Genomic DNA, 20,210 nt, shown 5'->3' with positions numbered 1-20,210 from the left:
CACGAAAAAAAGAACATCAGATTTAAGTTTTGAACAAAAGGAGGATTCAATTGCTCATAGGCTCTGTATTCTGTCACCTCTAATTGACAGCTGAAATGTAGCCATTGACCAAAAGTTGTTGTGCAGTATATTGGAGGAGGCAGGCCACTTCCTCATGGAGAGGTATCCAGGACACAATCACCTCTCTAAGCTGGCTGGGAAGCTTGCTGACTTTCCCAGCAAAGACATAAAGATTTGAAAAGCAGAGACATTGAACTATTGGCTCACCCGGAAGAAAGTCTTTTTAGAGGTGGGTTGGAGGGGATGGGGGGACGACCAAAACAAATACTAAAATCACCTCATTCTGCTGCTCCAGTATTGTCTATGCATAAATGGGAGACATTAATGTTCAGATCTGAACATGATGCACACGAATTAGCCTTTTTTGGAAAGTGTTCTTTTTGCTGAGTGGTGGTGGTGTTTTTTGTTTGTTTGTTTGTTTAAATATTGAGGGTCAGAAGAATGTGGAGGAAAGTACAAATTAACCCTATAACTGAAAAGGCTTCTCTACTGCTCACAGTGAGTAATTTCTTACTTCAGCTCTATGGGATAAACAAGCCAACATGGAAGATCTCTGTTAAAAAATATTAAGCATAGAAAACTGTGTGATGGAAAGGTGGATTGAACTTGGAGTGATCTTTTCCAAGGTAGTGTGTTGATTTTGAGGAGATTTTTTTTCCCCTCTTTTGTTATTGCTGCTGCATAAGTTCTATTTCACAACTGTGTGTCTGTATAGGCAAACCTCTAAGGCAAGGACACTGTTGTATTACACTGTATAGCCTAAGCAGCAATGACAAGAGGCCTTTATAAGCCATGGGAGGGTGATGTGCAGAATGTACAATAGTTACTTGTTCCCATCTGAAACAAAGACAGAACTATGTAGCACTTTAAAGACTAACAAGATGGTTTATTAGGTGATGAGCTTTTGCGGACCAGACCCACTTCCTCAGATCAATATGTGGAAGAAAATCGGCACAACCATATATACCAAAGTGATACAATCACACATTCATTTTTTTGATTGTATCACTTTGGTATATATGGTTGTGCCGATTTTCTTCCACATATTGATCTGAGGAAGTGGGTCTGGCCCACGAAAGCTCATCACCTAATAAACCATCTTGTTAGTCTTTAAAGTGCTACATAGTTCTGTCTTTTGTTTCAGCTAGACCAGACTAACACGGCTGCATCTCTATCATTGTTCCCATCTGTTTTGCCAAAAGGAGAAAAAAATCAAATAGATGTAAGTTAGCTTGGAAGTGTTCTCATGCCTGAGTCTCCTGATTGAGAGACCATCTGCTGTGGGTTTTGTTGTTTGTTTGTTTTTTTAATACCAGAATGCTTGGCATGAAAATCCAGCAATTCCTTAAAATTTGGTTATCAGATCTCTCTGCAACTTCATCCTCACATCTCTCTGTCACATTTTGCCTCCTCCAGTTTCAATGTACCATGGATTTCAGCAGCTTAATGCAAACAAACAAAAATAAATCCAAGTGCAAACATTTGTGCTTACAGCTTTTCATAATTATAGTTAAATAAGCTGCTCCAGTGAGAAGTTTGGTATGGCTGCCACGTTAGCGCCTGATAACATTTGTCCACAGCAGCTATGTTCTGTCCGTCACTGTCATAGTCCTGCATTTCAGTGGCACAGTCCTTCGCTGTCACTGTGAAGAGACAAAATCGACAGCTTATTTGCTACATACCAAGCTAGCTAGTAACACTGCAGAAAACCAGCAAATAAAAATGTTGGCTACCTTTGTAGCTATTCCAAAAATATTTCCTGCCTTATTTTATTGTCACAGAGCATTTGTTTTTGTTTTACTTTTCATGCTCTGCAAGGTACCACTTAGTTAATATTGCTTTTTAATTCCTCTACCAACCCCTCTCCCCTTTTACATGGCAAAAAAATCATTTGTCAGCTAAACGCTTTAATTTTTGAAACAATTATTTTGTGATGAGATCTAGCAAAGAAAGAAGAAATACCAGAATTATCAATTCCCTTCTCCCACATGTAATAAGCTTAAAATAAAACAACCCACCAATCCAAATGAACAAGTATTTAGTTCTATAATCAAAAAAGCAATGTTGAGCCTGATTGGCTGAACACTGTTTAATGCTTTATAATGAGAAACATCCCACAATACTGATTACAACAGCTTGAAGTAGCTAGGGTCAGTGGTGATGCTTGAGATACTACACGTCATAAAGGCTGAAGGAGCATTTCATATAGGAGACAAACAAATGGAGTGCAGTGTGGGAAAATACACTACACAACAGTAAGCAAGAAATCTAAGAATCCTTACATGGCTTGAGGCTGAGTACAGCACTGTTGAAATAATTGCAGCCCAGAACCCCTAGCTGCAGTAACTGTGTTTCTGACAGACAGCAATGTGAATACTACAAACAACTTCTCTGGTTACTCATTTTGATTTTTAAACTAATTTCCTTCTGCCATGTTTGAGCCCCTTGCATGTTCACAGTCCACTAATGTTAAGCCACTGAGTTTTACTGATGTAAATGTTTGCACAGAGCAAATTTCAAAGCTGTATCACCATTATTAAACCCCAACACTTCACATTCATGAGGCAAGCATCCATAACCAACTGCACGTTTATCCATTCCGTGAGGGACGGTGGCAATACCATGTGACCCATCTAACCAATCACAATTTACCAACACAGCTTAAATCACAGATACTCAAAGAAAGGTTTCTGGACAATCCATATGCTATTTGATTTTTTAAAAACCTACAAAAATCCATCTAATACTTTCAAATAACTTGTTAGTCTGAAGGAGTGACAGGCTTCTCACTCTGTAGAGATGTTGTAGTCATTTCAGTCCCAGGATATTAGAAAGACAAAGAGGCTGAGGCAATATTTTTTATTGGATTAAATTTGTGTTGGAGAGAGAAACAAGATTTCACGCTATCCAGAGCTCTTCTTCAGGTCTGGGAAATGTACACAATGTGTCACAGTTCACAAGTTTCTCACTGACGATATGCCAACAGAAAAAAAGGCTTTAATTAATCAGATAAATTGTTCATTGTGAACTAACTATTCAGTCTCATGCAACCTTTTGTTATACAGGCAGTCCCCGGGTTACGTACAAGATAGGAACTGTAGGTTTGTTCTTAAGTTGAATTTGTATGTAAGTCGGAACTGGCGTCCAGATTCAGCCGCTGTTGAAACTGACCAGCAGTGGCTGAATCGGACACGCCTGGGGCAGAGCAGCTGGGGTGCTGCTGGATTGGTCCTGCAGCACCACTCCTCGGCGCTATTGGACCAACCCGGCAGCATCCCAGCTGCTCTGCCCCAGGTGTTCCCAAGTCAGCCGCTGCTGAAACTGACCAGCGGCTGACTACAGGAAGCCCGAGGCAGAGCTGCTCTGCCCCGGGCTTCCTTGAATCAGCCGCTGATCAGTTTCAACAGTGGCTGAATCTGGATGCGTGGGACAGAGCAGCTGGGGTGCTGCTGGGTTGGTTCAGTAGCGCCACAACTCGGTGCTGTGGGACCAACCCGGAAGCCCCCCAGCTGCTCTACCCCAGGCGTCGGCGAGAAAAGCTGCTCTGCGTCTCCCTGGTCTGCTGGGGGCGGGGCGCTAGCTCCACGTCTCCCTGGTCTGCTGGGGGGAAGCATCCCCCACGCCGCCGGAGGCGACAACAGTGGGGGAGGCACCCCGCACTAGCGGGCCCCCCCACGGTTCGTAACTAGGGGTCCGACTTAAGTCGGATTGACGTAACTCGGGGACTGCCTGTATATGGAATATTATAGACTCAGCATTTTCTTCTTAATAAAACCTTGAATTACATTAATATTGGGGGGAGGGAACAATAAAGACCTTTTTTTTCCAGACCTTCATATGGATACTGAGCTGTCAGATCAGATGGTTAGAGAAGCTGAAATGTGTTCTCTTCCTTCCTTCCTTCCCCAACATTAATCAACAGTTAAGATGACCCAAGATGGTTGTGTCAATTAGGTCAGCAGAGAACAAAATTCCCTATGTTCCACAGGCTCATGCATGTAAGGGCAGAACTCTTTGGCTGAAGAGTACACTCAGTCAGTGTGAACACTTAATGCTGGATATGTTACCTGAAATATTAGAGTTTCTTCCTTTTGAAAAGCCAGAGAATTGTTTGAAGGTACCTGCCCTGTCCTAGCAGGTTTAATACTGATATCTTTTCTGAGCCAGCGCTAGCGTGACTGTCAAAATATCCTGGCAGTCAACAATATGAAACACGTACCCTGCTGAGAGGAGTTAGTCCATGCTGGAGAATCAATGGTATCTTCTAACAATTGTGAGTGTCTTCTCTTTTTAGCTGATGCCAGGGAAATGCTTTAAAACATAACGTTGTACATTATTACGCCACAGAATATAAAGCTTAAGTGCCTGATTTCTAACAGATTTTTACTTCAAGTTCTGGTTTTGTTTTATTTTAACTGAATGAAATGGTTTATGCTTTTGAGTCTTAAATACCAGCATCCTTTTTATTCCACGTGACTAAGGAATTCACCTTTTTTAAAGCAAGTTTTACACAGTCAGCATATTATAGAGATAGCATTAATTTTGACTCAGTAGTACTAAAATCCCAGCTTTATTCTTGAATGGGTTTAGTCAGACATGATGAACTCTGTTCCTTCCTTCATGGATAAGAGAAAAAGCCATTTAAAGTGATGTTGCAGTGTGAGGAGGGGAGACCCCTGTAGGGTGTTTGCATCTCTTAAGCAGCATGGAGTCTAGTTCAACATGGGTGAAGGGACAGGACTGGAGGACCTACTATTATACAGATCCTTGAGGTCTTTTATTTACCAGACAGCTGTAGGGGAGAGAGTTATAAATAAAAATAGGATCCAATCCACAACCTGGGAGATGTTTAGCTTTTTCCTTTGCCTGTCAAGGTATTTAGATTAGGCACTGTAGGTAAAGGGTTTTGCCTTTTATCTCTATTTGTTTTATTAAATACCCAATACCTTTTGGTGGCTGAAAACTATATGAAATATATAGTGAACATTTTGTTTTATCACTTGAGTAAAAGAAACTTATTTTTCTCATGCCTTATGTCAGACTGCTCACTCATGAAAACAAAGTCCCTTGAAATGGGTGTTATAAAATATCATGGATATTTCTACCATCCCAGTTACTCTTTAGTAACTCTAACTTTAGTAATCTCTCTAACCATGTAACTTTTTTATTGAATTGATTTGCTTTTGATTTTAACCTGACTTTTAATCTTTAAAATATGGTGCTTAAAGAACAATAGCTGATAACGATCCCATAAATGTCTAAACAGAGCCACCATGTGGAGAAATGTGCACCCACAGGTATTTTTCTACACCTGGTTCTTTCCATTCTGAACCATATAGCTCTTAAGAGCAGCTGCCACCTTCCCTTTCTGTATCTTCCTTTCTTCCTTCCTACATAATAGAATTATACCTTACCCAGAACTATGGGAGATCCGAGGCTGAAGGTACGGATAATTTAAATCCAAACAGCTGGAGGATGTAGAAGTATTCCAGGGAGACATGGCATTATCTGTCTTGAGACAGCAGTCTTGGAAAATACTGCAGGGATGTCCATTGGTGTTCATGTCAGAGAAACTCTCAGGGTATCTAAAAGGAAATGTATCGGGAGCCCCTGCTGTAGGGAAGGAAAGTGACGGCCGCAGTCCAGTGGACCCTGCAGCATCATAATGTAAAGCTGTCAGGAACAACAAATGAAACAGTTTGGTCATAAACAGAATAAGAAGAATGCTAATAGTACAGTAAGATTAGAACTCACACAACCCACCCTTCAGCTTCGGTGGAGAATATGGTTCTGAGCCCGAGTCTGGTGGGGACTCTGGTAACTGGCTTTGCCTGGAGATGAAAAGGATAATTTCATTTCACTATGAAAAAAAATGTATAATAACCATAAGCCAATCTTTACCTCAAACCACATGAGCGAGTGGACCCAGTTGTCTTAAAAGCTTGCTCTGCCTATAAGACTTTTTAATTCCCCACTTGCTAGACTCCGGATGGGAGAGTCAGTATCTTTAGCAGCAGAAGGTGCCAGCTGGAGACAGATTGTTCCGGCTAATGCTTTGGCCTCTAGAACTTCAGCACTGTGGAGCCCAAGAGACACAAGGTAGGAATAGTGGCGAGGAAGGGGGTGGGACACAATGGACGAGGATTGAATTTGCATTGGTCTAATTCAAACAGAACCTAGAGCTAGGCCCTTGCAAGCTCACCAGGAAAGGGGGAATTCACAGAAGGGTTTCCAGGTAAGACTTGGGCTTCCTCAGTGCCCCCAGGCAGTGCATTTTGACTCATTTTTCATCCCTGTGAATTTTTTCAGCTCAGTCTGGAACCCCTTAAGAGGGGAACAATATCTGAATTTTTTATAGCTAACTCCCAAAATGCAGAGGATTGGTAGACTTTTTTTGAAGCACACAGCCCTGTTGAAGTACAACCACAAAAGCCTTATCATTTAAGACCGTCTATTCATTCCATGCACTAACCTCACTCCCACTTCTTTGTTCAATATATGGGGTAGCTGCCCAGAGCAGTCTTGGAACCTATTCTTGTCTTTTAGAAATCTGAACGAACAACTAAAATACATTGTAGATGAAGTTTTCATTAGGCTCATAGACATGCAAGGTGGTCTCTGACATCACACTACATTAAAATGTATCTTTTACTGTGTGGACACAAAGCTATGTCACCTAATGGATAACTCACAGTAAATATATGTTTACTGATAATTAGATGCACCTTTCTTTCCACAGGTAAATCCCACACTCACTAATGCACAGCATAAGTCAATCAATTTTTGTTCTAATTCTGTTTAGAGAAGCACCTTTTAAACCCCATGAGGTTTCCCATTTAGAGTGATGAGTTCAGCACAGTTGTACAATGACTGTACGGAAACAAACAATTATGCACTCAGTAGTGATTGTAAATATTTAGGACGTCAGAGCCTTGAGAGTAATGCTGGCTAGAAGCCAAAGAGAAAGCCCTGGAATGTATAATTTCCTATTAGACAGGCATCATAGATAAGCAGAAGGGAATTCTGTTGTATCTTGCCGTTTGTAGAGGGGCCCGAGAAAGTCTGGTAAGTTCCATGCAGAACTTTGTGATTTGAAATGTTGCCACAGAGATGTTTGTGGACTGTCTCCTATTAGTAACAAACTTTTATTTTATTGATGATGTTATTTGATTTACTTCTAGTTTCATTTCAAGTTCAGAACAATTTTTAAGGGAGTGCTACATAACAGAGTGCAAAACATGGCTCAGAGTTTAGGAAAGAAGCCATCCATCTCTCTTCTGTGAGACAGAGCCTCATAGCTCACTTACAAACCCAGTTTCTCCTCACTAAAGGAAGAAAGAACTTCATGTGTAACCTGCTGGTCAGTGTATTGTGTGTCCACTCCCGGCGTAGTCAACACTAAGAGGTTGGCTCTTCAAACTGCAGTGATTGGAGACCTGCCCTCTCTCCGCTCACCCCCACCTTCATTCAATTCCTGATGTTGGCCGAGAGGCAGCCCTCATGTATACACTCCAGCTGGCACTTTCAAAGGAGCCCCAGGAAGGGAATTGCCTATGTAGTGACATTAACAAATTGTCCAGAACTGGAAGAAACCCTCAGTTCAAGGTTGGAATTATTTAAACCCAAATGGAAATGGAAATTCAGTCAGAACACACTTTTGTAAATTTCAGCCTCCAGGTCTGATTTGAAACACTGCCTGAAGAATTGATGCTTAGGATTTATAATGAGACAGATTAATAACAAAACGCTAATGGCAAAGGATTTTTTTGGGCGGGGGAGGGGTCGAGCACAATTTGCTTGTATGACACCCGCTGCCCTGCTACAAGGTTAAACTGAAAACAATTATTTAAAGGGATGCTGTTAAGTTAAAAATATAAACACAAAATGACCTTACCTTCGTTGCAAAGACTTTTATGATTAAACTACAGTTTAATCTATTATTTAAACTATTTAATTTTATATGTCTTAGATTGCACTCTGTGAAAGACAAGTCAGTTTCACTTTTGTTTGTAACCCATTCCATACATGTTCTGGTACATTTCAACATTCTGGGCTTTAAGAAGTTAGTGTATGAACAACGTTTAAAGTTTTCTTCAGAGTAATGATATATTTCTACAGCTTTTCAAACTACGTTTAAGATTTTAAATGTTGTTTTTTGAGAAACTAAACTTAGGAAAGTGATTTGCCTCAAAATTTGAACTGTACATCTATAAAAACCTGCAACTTCCTTTCAATACACTATATGCATATTTCCTGGTTTCAAACACTGCCTCAGATACCCTCTTGGTTTCAGTTTAAATTAAGATATTTCAAATAAAAGTCCAACAACGTATTTTAAACACTACTATAGAAAGAAAATAAATGTTCATTGAAAGGAGAAAAACTAGATTCATGTTGGAAAAATACCATTGTTTGTGTTTTAAGAAAGTAAAGTATAAGTTTGAATTAAAACTTGGTACATCCACTAATTAGCAACTTGAAGAACAAAAATTTCAACATTTTACTTTTCATTCATCCCCTCCTCTCCCCCCCACCCCCAAACACTTTTAGCCTTTACTTTGGGAAGAAGTAGGGGAAACTACATATTGCTTCAGCTTCACTGTGTAAAAGAAATGCAGATGTGTTCCATACCACTCACAGTTAAATATATAATAGCAACACAGTGAGATTCTACTCTGTGTTTGTGCCTGCAGCATAATATGCTTTCTTTCTAAATAGCATTTAAAATATAATTCCAGTTTTTATATACACTACACCACGGATGATATCTGCTGTATTAGTGATGTATACTTGTCCCTTCTTATTAATATGAGTATCTTCATTTGAAGAAAATTAATTTTCTTGTATCTGTACTTTAAATATAGCAGGGTTCTTTATGTGGATTTATCCATAAGATTTTTTTTCCTGCTTGTTATGCTTCAATACAGATAATTGTAATTTTAGTTATATAATTTTGACATGAATAGTTATTTAACTGTTAATCGAATAATAAAATATCACTATACTTCATTACAATTGAAATCAGTTAAGCCTCAAAAATAGGACACATTTTATTGTGATACATCTGGTATTTTGCATGTATCTAAGAATTACATAATTATACAGCAATTACCTACAGGTTTACAGTACTATATATCCTGTAAATTAATAGTGATAGATGTGTTGTAGGTTTTTTTCTATTTAACAAGTTAACTGTCAAGACAATATTGTCACAAGAAGTGAAGCCTCATCTTGAAGGAGGTTTAATAATCTGAAATCTGGTTCTTTTTATATGCTTAGTGATACTGAAAACTAAGACCATAAGTATCCAAGTAAATCATTGCTTAGATTCTTATTTTTCTTTTCCTGTGAACTGAGATCTAGCTTTTCATAATTCATGAATGAAAAAGGGTCAGTAATAGTTCCCTTAACCCATTGTAAATAAGTTCAGTGCATGCATACGTCCAGAGTGAGAAGTGCTGTGAGGTTTTATACACATATATACCCACACATTCTTTCACCAGGTGTTGGCAGGTTTCCAGTTTTGAACAATAATCTTTTGTATTTAATGATAGTCATCTGGAAGTTAGAATGAATTATCTGTGTTTTATGGTCTGATGGATTTGTGGTTCATAGTAAGTTGTCCTCGATTATGCCCTGTTTGATGGTATATCACTGTAATTTATACTTTTTTTTAAACGGAGATAAGTGCTTCGTTTCTTAATTATTAAAGGGACACGAGGATGAAAGAGGTAGATTTTAATCAACAAAGAGTAATAGGTTTGATATCTTTAAACTGACCACAATAACTAATGTGAAATTTGTAAATAAACCTCCCGCTCTTTTAAACCTACTGGATCTTATTAGAAAATCATGTTTCAATTGCCATCTCCTAACTCTTTCTTCAAGCCACATAGCTTCCAGGAAGGATCAGGGCTTCTGTCTGATCAAATTACTTTCTGCAGAACACAGATGTGAATGGAACTTGAGGCGTGATTCCTGTGTTCAGACAGTAGTAATGTCATGATAACATAACCCAGGAAATGTGCTAACTAGTTCTGTTCTATTGCTAATACTTACAGTGCTCCAAATTCCAAGTCACTGCCAAGGAATTCTTCCAACATACTTGTATCCACCATCGCATTCTCCAGAGCTCCATGCACATCTTGCCCTTCAATTCAAAACAAAGGAAGCTTGAAATTCAGATCACGGCTACCCCAAACCCTAATACTCCAGACTGCGGCACATGAAAATACCTGCTTTCTCATGTGTACAAAAGACCACCACATTCCCCCTCCTTTCAGATAAAACCCTCCTTAGGTGGGCTACATTTTCATGTGCAAATCTAGCCCCAGTATAAGAGAAGGGATGGGAAATGGAGGAAGTAGTGGACAGCATGCAAGAGGTAATGAGAGGTGACAAAGCAGCTGTAGACGTGAGACGTTTTCCTCACATCACAGTTTGAGAACCAAAGGTTGTGTGCATTATTCAATGAAACAAATGTAAAGCAGGTAGATGTAGGTCTATATTTTGCATCCTATAAATTAAGGTCTAGAAGACTATTTCATTTCCTAGTCATCTGCTTGCTGGGATCAGTACAAAGCACTAGTTTAGAAGTGAGGTGTTCTGTTTACCAGACTTGGGCTGTCAAACTGGATTTGAAACCCTTTGAAACACATAAAATCTGCTTTCCTTTTAATTGGTTTAACTTCTTAGAACAGAACAAAATATTAGAAATCTGATGCTAGATGTTGTCTTGCTGATATTTTCTTTACAAGATCAGAGCACTAACACATAGAATTTAGTAATGAGTAAAAAGGTTCAGTACTTTGTCCTTCGTTGCTTAGTAACTAAAGGCTATAAATGGATTTTATGATTAAAAGGTCTATAGCATTAACAAGGACTTTTGAAAAAGTCAGCGGGAACTCCCCAGAAAGATAAACAATCTTACTTTTAAAAAAATACTTTGTGGCCTTTCTAGTTTTATAATAAATCTATTATATATTTGAGAGAGTTTGTTCATCTGTTTGTCCATCCATCCGTGAGTTACCTAAATGGTAAGAACTAGGATCACCAAATTTGGTATGCAGTTTCCTCTTATCATAACTTAAAGCAAGGTCAAGGTTTGGTTGTACAGGACAATGGAATGTGCATGGAATGCAATTGTCTCTCATCAAACAGAATGTTAGGGCTATGATAGCAAGGACAGTTATTCTCCAGAATGACCACGGGAGCAGTAAGTGCCCCAGTCCCAGAGAGCAGCCACTAGCCAGATCCTGAGCTTCACCACACCCATCTCCATCCTCTTCCCTGAGCTCCTCCTAATCCCTTCCCTGACTTCTGCATCCCATGCCCTTTGGCCTGAGCCCCTGATTCTGCACCCCCCACACCTCCAGTCTGCTGCCCTGATTCCCTCCTCATCCCCCAATCCAGACTCCTACACCCGCACGGCTCCCAGCTCCCTAGGATCCAAGCAACAACAAGTACATCTTCTAATACACTATAAGTAAGGCTGCATGGAGAACACTTGATAGGCATCTGCATGTGTAAATGGCTATGTGTCCTTAAGTTCCATTCTGCTCTACTCTGTTCTCTTCTCAGCCTGAGATGACTCACTGCTTGTAGCTTTGGACATCATTTAACTGCAAACACCATCCAAATCTGCATATGTCAGTTTACACAGCTTCTTTCTATGTACCTGCCAGCACCTTCATGCAGCATAACTTCCCACTGCTAATATGTTTAGAGATCTCAAAACAATTTATGGTGTGTGTATTTAGGAATTACTCACCCATTACCAAAATGGCATTACCTCTGTTTGCTATTGAATCCCAACTTGACTGCCCTCAACACAAAAGATAACAATAGGGAAGAGTTTGAAGAGGTCTGATCAGCATTCCTTTTCACCACAGTCAAATTTTTAAAAACAAAACCCAATGGAAATCATGAGCATTTCAATCAAGTAAGGTAAACACACAGAACAAAAAACTTTTGCAACTACTTCATTGTACAGGTTTAACTTGGACTTTTAAAAATGACAGTCAAGGTCTTAAAGGTGCCTATTCCCAGACTTACTGTACAATCAAGATTTGTTCTCAGAGAGCAAATTTGGTATCTACCTTTTCTAAAGTATCCCAAATACGATTTTCCAGTTTAAGGAAAATATTTACCTCAGTCATCTTTCTGTTGTTGGTGGGTTTTTGTTTTTTTGTGGGGTTTTTTTTTCCATTTTCCAATCTCTCATTCAAGTAGAAATTGTGCTTTATTCCACCTGCAAAGACTGATTTTTTTTTTTGTAACTAGCAAAAGTGTGCTACAAATGTCTGCAACTCCACCCTCATAGCAATCTAGAAATATAGCACTCATCTGAAGAGATCCAAGAATGGGAAACGCACACACTTTTAATAAGTGTTTGGAATAATATCTGCCTACATTAAAGAGAAAAACAAATTTGTCTTTGACGGAAACACCCTGGTATTTACACCCTACATGCTACTGTAATAAGCCTTGTACAAAGTATGCCTTGTAAAGCATCATCTGAAAACTCAATTTTCTGGTTAGTATTGCCCTGGTAAAATTTGTATGTCAATACTGTTTGTGGTGACAAAGTTTGCTTTGCAACTAAGATCGTTTTTTAAAGTAGATGCTTAAAAAGCATCTACTTTCATGCTGGAAGGGCATAACAAATGGGGTCCCGCAGAGCCAGTTTTGGGGCCAGTTCTGTTCAATATCTTCATCAATGATCTAGATGATGGCATAGAGAGTATGATTATTAAGTTTGCAGATGATACCAAGCTAGGAAGGGTTGCAAGTGCTTTGGAGGATAGGGTCAAAATTCAAAATGATCTGGACAAACTAGAGAAATGGTCTGAGGTAAATAGGATGAAGTTTAATAAGGACAAATGCAAAGTGCTCCACTTGGGAAGGAACAATCAGTTTCACACATTCAGAATAGGAAAAGACTGTCTAGGAAGAGGAACTGAAGAAAAGGATTTAGGGGTCATAGTGGACCACAAGTTAAACATGAGTCAACAGTGTGAAAGTGGTGCAAAAAAAAAAAAAAAAAAAAAGCAAACATGATTCTGGGATGCATTAACAGGAGTGTTGTGAGCAAGACATGAGAAGTCACGTCTACTCTGCGCTGATTAGGCCTCAATTGGAGTATTGTGTCCAGTTCTGGGCACCACATTTCAAGAAAGATGTGGAGAAATTGGAAAAGGTCCAGAGAAGAGCAAGAAAATGATTAAAGGACTAGAAAACATGAGCTATGAGGGAAGACTGAAAGAATTGGGCTTGTTTAGTTTAGAAAAGAGAAAACTGAGAGGGGACATAATAGCGGTTTTCAAGTATCTAAAAGGGTGTTATAAGGAGGAGTGAGAAAAATTGTTCTCTTGGGCCTCTGAGGATAGGGCCAGAAGCAATGGGCTTAAATTGCAGCAGGGAGGTTTAGGTTGGACATTAGGAAAAACTTTCTGTCAGGGTGGTTAAACACTAGAATAAATTGCCTAGGTTAGACAGACACCCATCAGGGATGATCTAGACCAGGGGTGTCCAAACTTTTTTCAAAGAGGGCCAGATTTGATGAAGTGAACATGCGTGAGGGCCGACCATTTTGCCTGACATTCTTTGAACCATTAAAATTAAATGCAAATTAACTATTTTATGCAAAGTTTATTGCAAACGGCAAACGACATAACACCAACTATACATGTTGTGTCCAAATATATTTATAACTGATTTAGACCAACTGACATTAACTGAGATTTTACAATGTATTCATCTCAATTGAAAAAAAAAAACTTGCCTACACTAATGTGAAGGGTGAAACTGAGATCTGGACTGCAGTACATAGGCTAGGTCTGGTTCAAAGGCAGTGGTTTTGATGCGCAAAATGTCACGCAGGTGAGAGTCACTTAGTCTTGTCCTCACGCAGTTCTTGTTAAAGTTCATAGCAGAGAATGTCTTCTCACACATATATGTTGAGCCAAACAAGCTCAGCATTTTCTTAGCCAATGTTCGAATCTCTTGAAACTGGCTCTTATCCAGTTGGCGGTAAAAGTTCACAAGAGAGAGCTGTTGGTGACGACTGCGTAACTCGCTGTCACAATGCAGCTCAATGAGCTCGAGCTGCAGCTGATCTGGAGCATCCTCGGGGTCAACAGAGAATGGAGAGGAGAAAAGGCTGATCTCCTTTTCAATAGCTGCAAAGTCCTGAAAGCGCCGTTTAAACTCCCCAGCCGGAGATGCAATGTCTGCTGCATACCTGCTCGTTTGCGCACTGATATTGTCCTGTGGAAAACTGTTCATTATTTCCTGCAACGCTGAAAAATGTATGGTATTGGGCTGTGTTTGTGACAACTGCCTTATGAAAAGTTGCAGCTTTGTCCCAAAGGCTTTGAGGTGTGAATAAAGCTGGTTCACCGCTGCATCTTTCCCCTGAAGACTCGTGTTCAGTACATTCAGATGCTTTGTTATGTCAACTAGAAACCCCAAATCAGCCAGCCAAATAGGATCAGATAGTTCTCGCATTGGTTGTCCCTTTGTTTCCAAGAATTCTCCGATTTCCTTTCTGAGAGAGTAGAAACGCTGCAGTGCAGACCCCCGACTGAGCCATCTTACATCGTTGTGATATAAAACATCTTCGTATTCAGCCTGGATGTCCAGTAGAAACTGTTTAAACTGGCGGTGGCACAGGGCTTTAGAGCGAATAAAATTAATAGTCTTTAGCACCGGTTTCATAACATGATCATATTTGAGATGTTTAGCACAGAGAACTTGTTGATGAATGATACAATGGAGTTTAATAGCTTTGCCTCCTTCTTCGATCACCTTGTTACAGATTAGGGTTGATAATCCACTTCGTTCACCAACCATGGCAGGTGCCCCATCAGTAATAATCCCAGTAACTTTGTTCCAAGGCAGTTTCATGTCATCTATGGCGGAACTAACAGAAACAAATAAATCTTTTCCTCTTGTTTGGTCCGAAAGGCTCTGGAGGTCAAGTAGCTCTTCAGTCACATTCATTTCATCGTCCACCCCTCTCATAAAAATCAGCAACTGAGCTGTGTCAGATAGGTCCGTGCTTTCATCACAGGCTATTGAAAAGAAGTCAAAATCCACTCCTTTGGATGTCAACTGTCTCTTAATATCTGATGAAATCTCTTCAATTCTCCGTGCTACAGTGTTACGAGCCAGGCAAATGTTGGAAAACTCTTGCTTCTTCTCGGGACAGATATTCTCAACCATTTTCATAACGCATTCTTTGATAAAGTCACCCTCAGCAAAAGATTTGCAATTTTTAGCAATTAACGTTGCCACCTCATAGCTCGCCCTTCTGGCATTTTCATTTGACTCACGGGCTCTTATGAAAAATTTCTGTTGTGACATTAAAACAGCTTCAAGTTGCTTCAACTTTTCACTGCGGTCGTGCCCTGTAAGCTTGTCGTATGTGCTATGTTTCGACTGGTAGTGTCTCTTGACATTAAATTCCTTATAAACAGCCACAGTCTCTTGGCATATCAGACAAACACAGTGATTCTCTATTTCAGTGAAGAAATATTCCACTTTCCACCTGTCCTGGAAGCAGCGGCCCCTCACTGTCAACTTTCCTTCTCTTATTTACAGTCGCCATTTTTTTAAATTGACCAGAAGGGGAAGGGATCATGTGAGCGCAGTGCCAGAGGTTTAATACACTGCCCAAGTAATACACTGCACTAATACACTGCCCAACAAGAATTCTCTTGCCTTTGTGGCTGTTTGTGGCGAAGTCTCTAATGATGAGCTCCACGTGCCTGAGCCCGTTTGTGGCGAAGTCTCTAATGTTCGCAGCTCCACGTGCCTGAGCCCGCCAGGAAGCTGACAGTGCGCAGGGCCAATCACAGATACTGAGCTTGAGCAGCTGCGGAGTCCGTCCCTGATCTCAGCAGCTGCGGAGTCTGTCCCTGCACTCTCAGCCCCAAGGTAGAGGGCTTGCAGGGTCAGAGGCGGGCGGAGAGCGCAGGGCACGCTGGCCTCACGGCGGCCCGGGGGCAGGGCGAACCCGTAGCCAAGCGGGGGAGCGGGGCTGTGGACGTGCCCTACATGGAGGGCTTTAGGACCGCAGCGGCTGCCATGGACGGCGGCGGCGCGGCCGGAAGCGGCGCCAGTCAGAGGAGCTCCGGGGAGCCAGGAGAGGGGGAGGAAGCGGGGGCTGTCCCTGCACTCTCAGCCCCAAAGCGGAGTGCAGGGGCAGGGTTTGGGACCGCGGCGGCGGCGGCGGCCCGAAGCGGCGCGCTGAGCGCGCCAGTTAAAAAAGCACCGGGGAGCCGGGAGAAGCGGGGGGCCGTATTAAATCCGACCGCGGGCCGCATTTGGCCCGCGGGCCGGACTTTGGACATGCCTGATCTAGACAGTGCTTGGTCCTGCTGTGAGGGCAGGGGACTGGACTCAATGACCTCTCGAGGTCCCTTCCAGTTCTAGTGTTCTGTGAATCTATGATTCCAGATGCTAATAAGCATTTTCTCTTTGTATTTCTTGTAACTGTTTCTGATTTTTATACGCCTCATTACTTATACTAATTTAAAATCTCTCTCTGCAGTTAATAAAGTTGTTTCCCTGTTTTATTGAATTCAGTGGGTTTAAACTGAAGTGTCTGGGTAATACTAATAAGACAATATTATTCCCTTAGGAATAACAGACGTAATACATTTGTACCGTGCAGAAGAGGGCTGGGCAGCACAAGACATACATTTCTTGAGGAAGACCTGAGACTGTGATTATGTGGGGGTCACCCTGAAGTATAACCAAGAATGGTAAGAGCCAGGATGTGGTTGGCAGGCTGTAGTTACATGCAGACATTGGTGTGGCTTGCATGTGGAAAGTCTGTTTGTGAGCATATTGTGAGAGAGGTACAACAGCAAGGGATTGAAAAGCACCCACAGATTCAGGACAGAGGTGACACAATCCCTGCCTGGTCTGGATTATGCCCCAGTATATCACAGTACTACTTTTTAACTCAGTGAGAAGCTAATACAACTGTGGAATAAGAAGTTGGACTCTTCTCAAGAATTCCTAACCAAGTTCCAACTGCAGAATCTTTACTGCAGATGATGATGTGCAAACCAGAACACAGCTTGGACTTCAGATTCGTCGTTGAGTGCCAGGTCCAACTAACCCTTTGTTCCACTGGTTAACTACCCTCACTGTTAAAAATTTATACCCTATTTCCATTCTGAATTTGCCTAGTCATTGGATCATGTCATACCTTTACTCTGCTAGACTGAAGAGTCCATTGCTAAATATTTGTTCCCCATACAAGTACTCTTTGTTAAGCTATATCAATGGAGCTCTTTGACACTATCCCTATAAGATATATTTTCTAATTCTCTAATCATTTTTGTGGGTCTTCTCTATATTCTCCCCACTTACCAACATCCCTTTTGAATTGTGGGCACCAGAACCAGACAGAGCATACAGGCGCAGTCTCACCACTGCCAATCAGAGAGAGGCATAAATGTCTCTCTACACCCTTTCGAGATTCCCATTTAATGCATCCCAGAATCACGCTAGGCCTTTTGGCCACAGCATTGCACCAGGAGTTCATGTTTAGCATCTTTCTTCAGAGTCCCCCATCCTATAAGTATGACCTAAGGTCTTTGTTCTGAGATATGGCCAAATGTAAATGTACCTATTAAAAACATATTAATGGTGGTAAAGAAGACAAACAGTGGAGACTATGGTGGCGTCTGGCTGATGATGAGATCAGCATGAAATCTGGCAAGACATTTTTACAGAAGGAAAATTAGACAGAGTTGAAGATCAGATTGCAGCCTTTGAGAGGAGTAAAAACACCAAGAAAATGGTGTTCTGTCAGCTTCAATAGCTGAGCAGGGTTAGACTCTCACTCTGATAGGGAGGAACGGTTCTCAAGCTCCATGACATTGCCATATCCTGGGAATTTTCTTAAAAGAGCTCTGGAGATGTACTAGGAGACCCAGCCAATCCCTGGTACTTTCCTCCCTGTCATTCATCACTGGGAACTCCTGGGAATTATGGTTTCCTTTATTCCTATCTCTGCTGTACAAAGGAGAGCATAAAGGAATCCTTCCAGGGCTCTTATGTCTTAGCCCTCATTTACTCTTGCATTCTGTTCCTTGGAACTACTGTGTAAATACCAGAGTATTTACCATTTCCATGTATTTTTTACCCAAACTAAAAATTCACATTAAAAAATACTAAGTATGCCTTAAGACACACATGCCATCGGCAATAGTTTCACTTTCTAAAATCGTTTAGTCGCTTTAGGAACTATACTCTTACCTTCAAAGAACTGCTGCAGGGCCTCATTTTCTCCCACCACATCCATGGCAAAAGTAGAAGTTATTTTTCTCTTCACAAGCTTAGGAACATCAGATTATGAAACAGTTGCACCGTCCTCTCTTTTCCAGCTGATGTATTTTTGAATACGTTCATTTTCATGTCATCATGTTCTCAACCAACTGATTGCCTTTGCTCCACGGAGGAGGATTCTTTCAAAACTAATGCCAAGCAATGGACTCAAAGCTTCTACCACATATAGGGAAGAACTTGACAAGATTTTAGGAGGAAAATTGTAGAAGGCATATTTTTCTTACTTCATGTGGAAAACTGTAAAATATGTCTATCATCTTCCTTGTTTTAAGAACCTTTGCCCCCAAGTAAGGCCCATAGCCACACATGCGCAAACAAGAAGGCAATAAAAATTACTTATCTTGTATTTGGCCTTCCACACTGGTATACTGTGTGTAAATGAGTAAGTACTATAGATGAAAATTGATGTGGATGATTAAATATAACAGAAAAACACCACTAATTACTAGAATTGTGCATTATCTAGGGGTTTTTTGCGGATCCCTGCATTATACTCGAGTGTTCCATACATATGAATTTAACCTCAAAATATGCCTTTGGGTAGCAATCCTATTTAACAGTCATGAAATTAAGGCACAGAGAGATATTGCTTTTTTCTATCTCAAAGTTTATCATGCAGGTTTTCTTTGCCAGAGAGGGGGGAGGAGAGGAAGGGGAAGAGAGGGATTTTTTTTGCAGTCAGGGATTACAAAGCTTTATACTGTGGGCTCTGCTCCAAGAGGCAGTGACCATGGCTGTTATTCTGGTCTTAATAAATCACCACCTTTAAGACTGATTTGCTATTCTCTTGTAATTTCCCTTCAGTCCCTTAAAATCTATTTCCTCTCTAAGCAGCTGTTATATTATACATTTTATGGTTAAGAGACCAACCTCTTAGGAGACACTATGCAGCTCTGTGACTGGATGTAAACGGAGTACATAATAGCAATTAAACAATTGTTGCTTCTACAGTGATGTTGACTTCTCCACATCTAGTCTTCTTGCAGGATTATTGAGTTTGCATTCAAACCTCGATATTCCAAGTCAAATGCTTCTTGGAGGTACCCCCCATTTGTGGATATGACAGATTTCTCCATCTCACCCTAAGGACAAATAGAAAACTACTTGGAGCGTATATAGTGTTTTCATTTCAAATGAAGGAAGGTGGACTGATGGTAATGCACTGGATTCAGGAGATCTTAGGTCAGCTCCCAGCTCTGATGCAGACATCATGTGACCTTCAGCATGTTTAATTCTGTGCCAGATACCAAACCAACTTCTCTGCTGGGATGAGCATTATAATCAATTCGTAAATTGTAGAGCATTATCAGGTATCATTCAGTTACAGAAAAAGTAACTCTGAAAATGGTTTGATTTTAACCACAGAGAAGTTTAATCTTTCAAATGCTCAAAATAAGAAGTAATGTAAGATCTTTAGCAAGCATTTATGCGTATTATCGAGAAAGAGAACCATAAATATATTGTCATTTTCCACTGAAAATAGCAGGTAAATGAAATACACCTTTAGACTATATTGCTTTAACAGATTATTAACCTTTTGACCCTGGATGCCAAAATTCAGCTTTCTACAGTGGAATCCATTGAATTAATGGTAGGATATAAAAAAATCCTTTCACACAATTGTTTCAAAGAATACACTGCAGGCAACAGAGTTTTACTGGGGAGAAATGGACGTTTCTAACATACTGTGTGTTTGTGATGGGATACACCAACCCTGCACTGGGCCAGCAAGAGTTAACCAGGCCTATATGGCCAAGAGAGCCCTACCCCCACAGCCCCACTGG

The 20,210-nt window shown here is 40.6% G+C and overlaps 1 protein-coding gene across 1 annotated transcript in view; it reads right to left on the bottom strand.

Annotated features, from left to right (window-relative positions):
• MYRFL (myelin regulatory factor like) overlaps positions 1-18,382 on the bottom strand; it is a 54,297-nt gene extending 35,915 nt beyond the window's left edge. Inside the window, exons 1-6 of the mRNA XM_006121596.4 lie at positions 18,337-18,382; positions 10,120-10,210; positions 5,824-5,891; positions 5,475-5,733; positions 4,280-4,371; positions 1,553-1,703 (exon numbers count right to left, since the gene is read on the bottom strand). Coding sequence (XP_006121658.3) covers positions 1,553-1,703; positions 4,280-4,371; positions 5,475-5,733; positions 5,824-5,891; positions 10,120-10,210; positions 18,337-18,382 — 707 coding nt within the window. The remainder of the gene's footprint in view (positions 1-1,552; positions 1,704-4,279; positions 4,372-5,474; positions 5,734-5,823; positions 5,892-10,119; positions 10,211-18,336) is intronic.
• Positions 18,383-20,210: the final 1,828 nt, after the last annotated feature.

Source organism: Pelodiscus sinensis, chromosome 1 (genome assembly GCF_049634645.1).
Source record: "Pelodiscus sinensis isolate JC-2024 chromosome 1, ASM4963464v1, whole genome shotgun sequence".
NCBI lineage: Eukaryota > Metazoa > Chordata > Testudines > Trionychidae > Pelodiscus > Pelodiscus sinensis.
The sequence above is the reverse complement of the archived record's forward strand: the minus strand, read 5'-3'. Positions and strand labels throughout refer to the sequence as shown.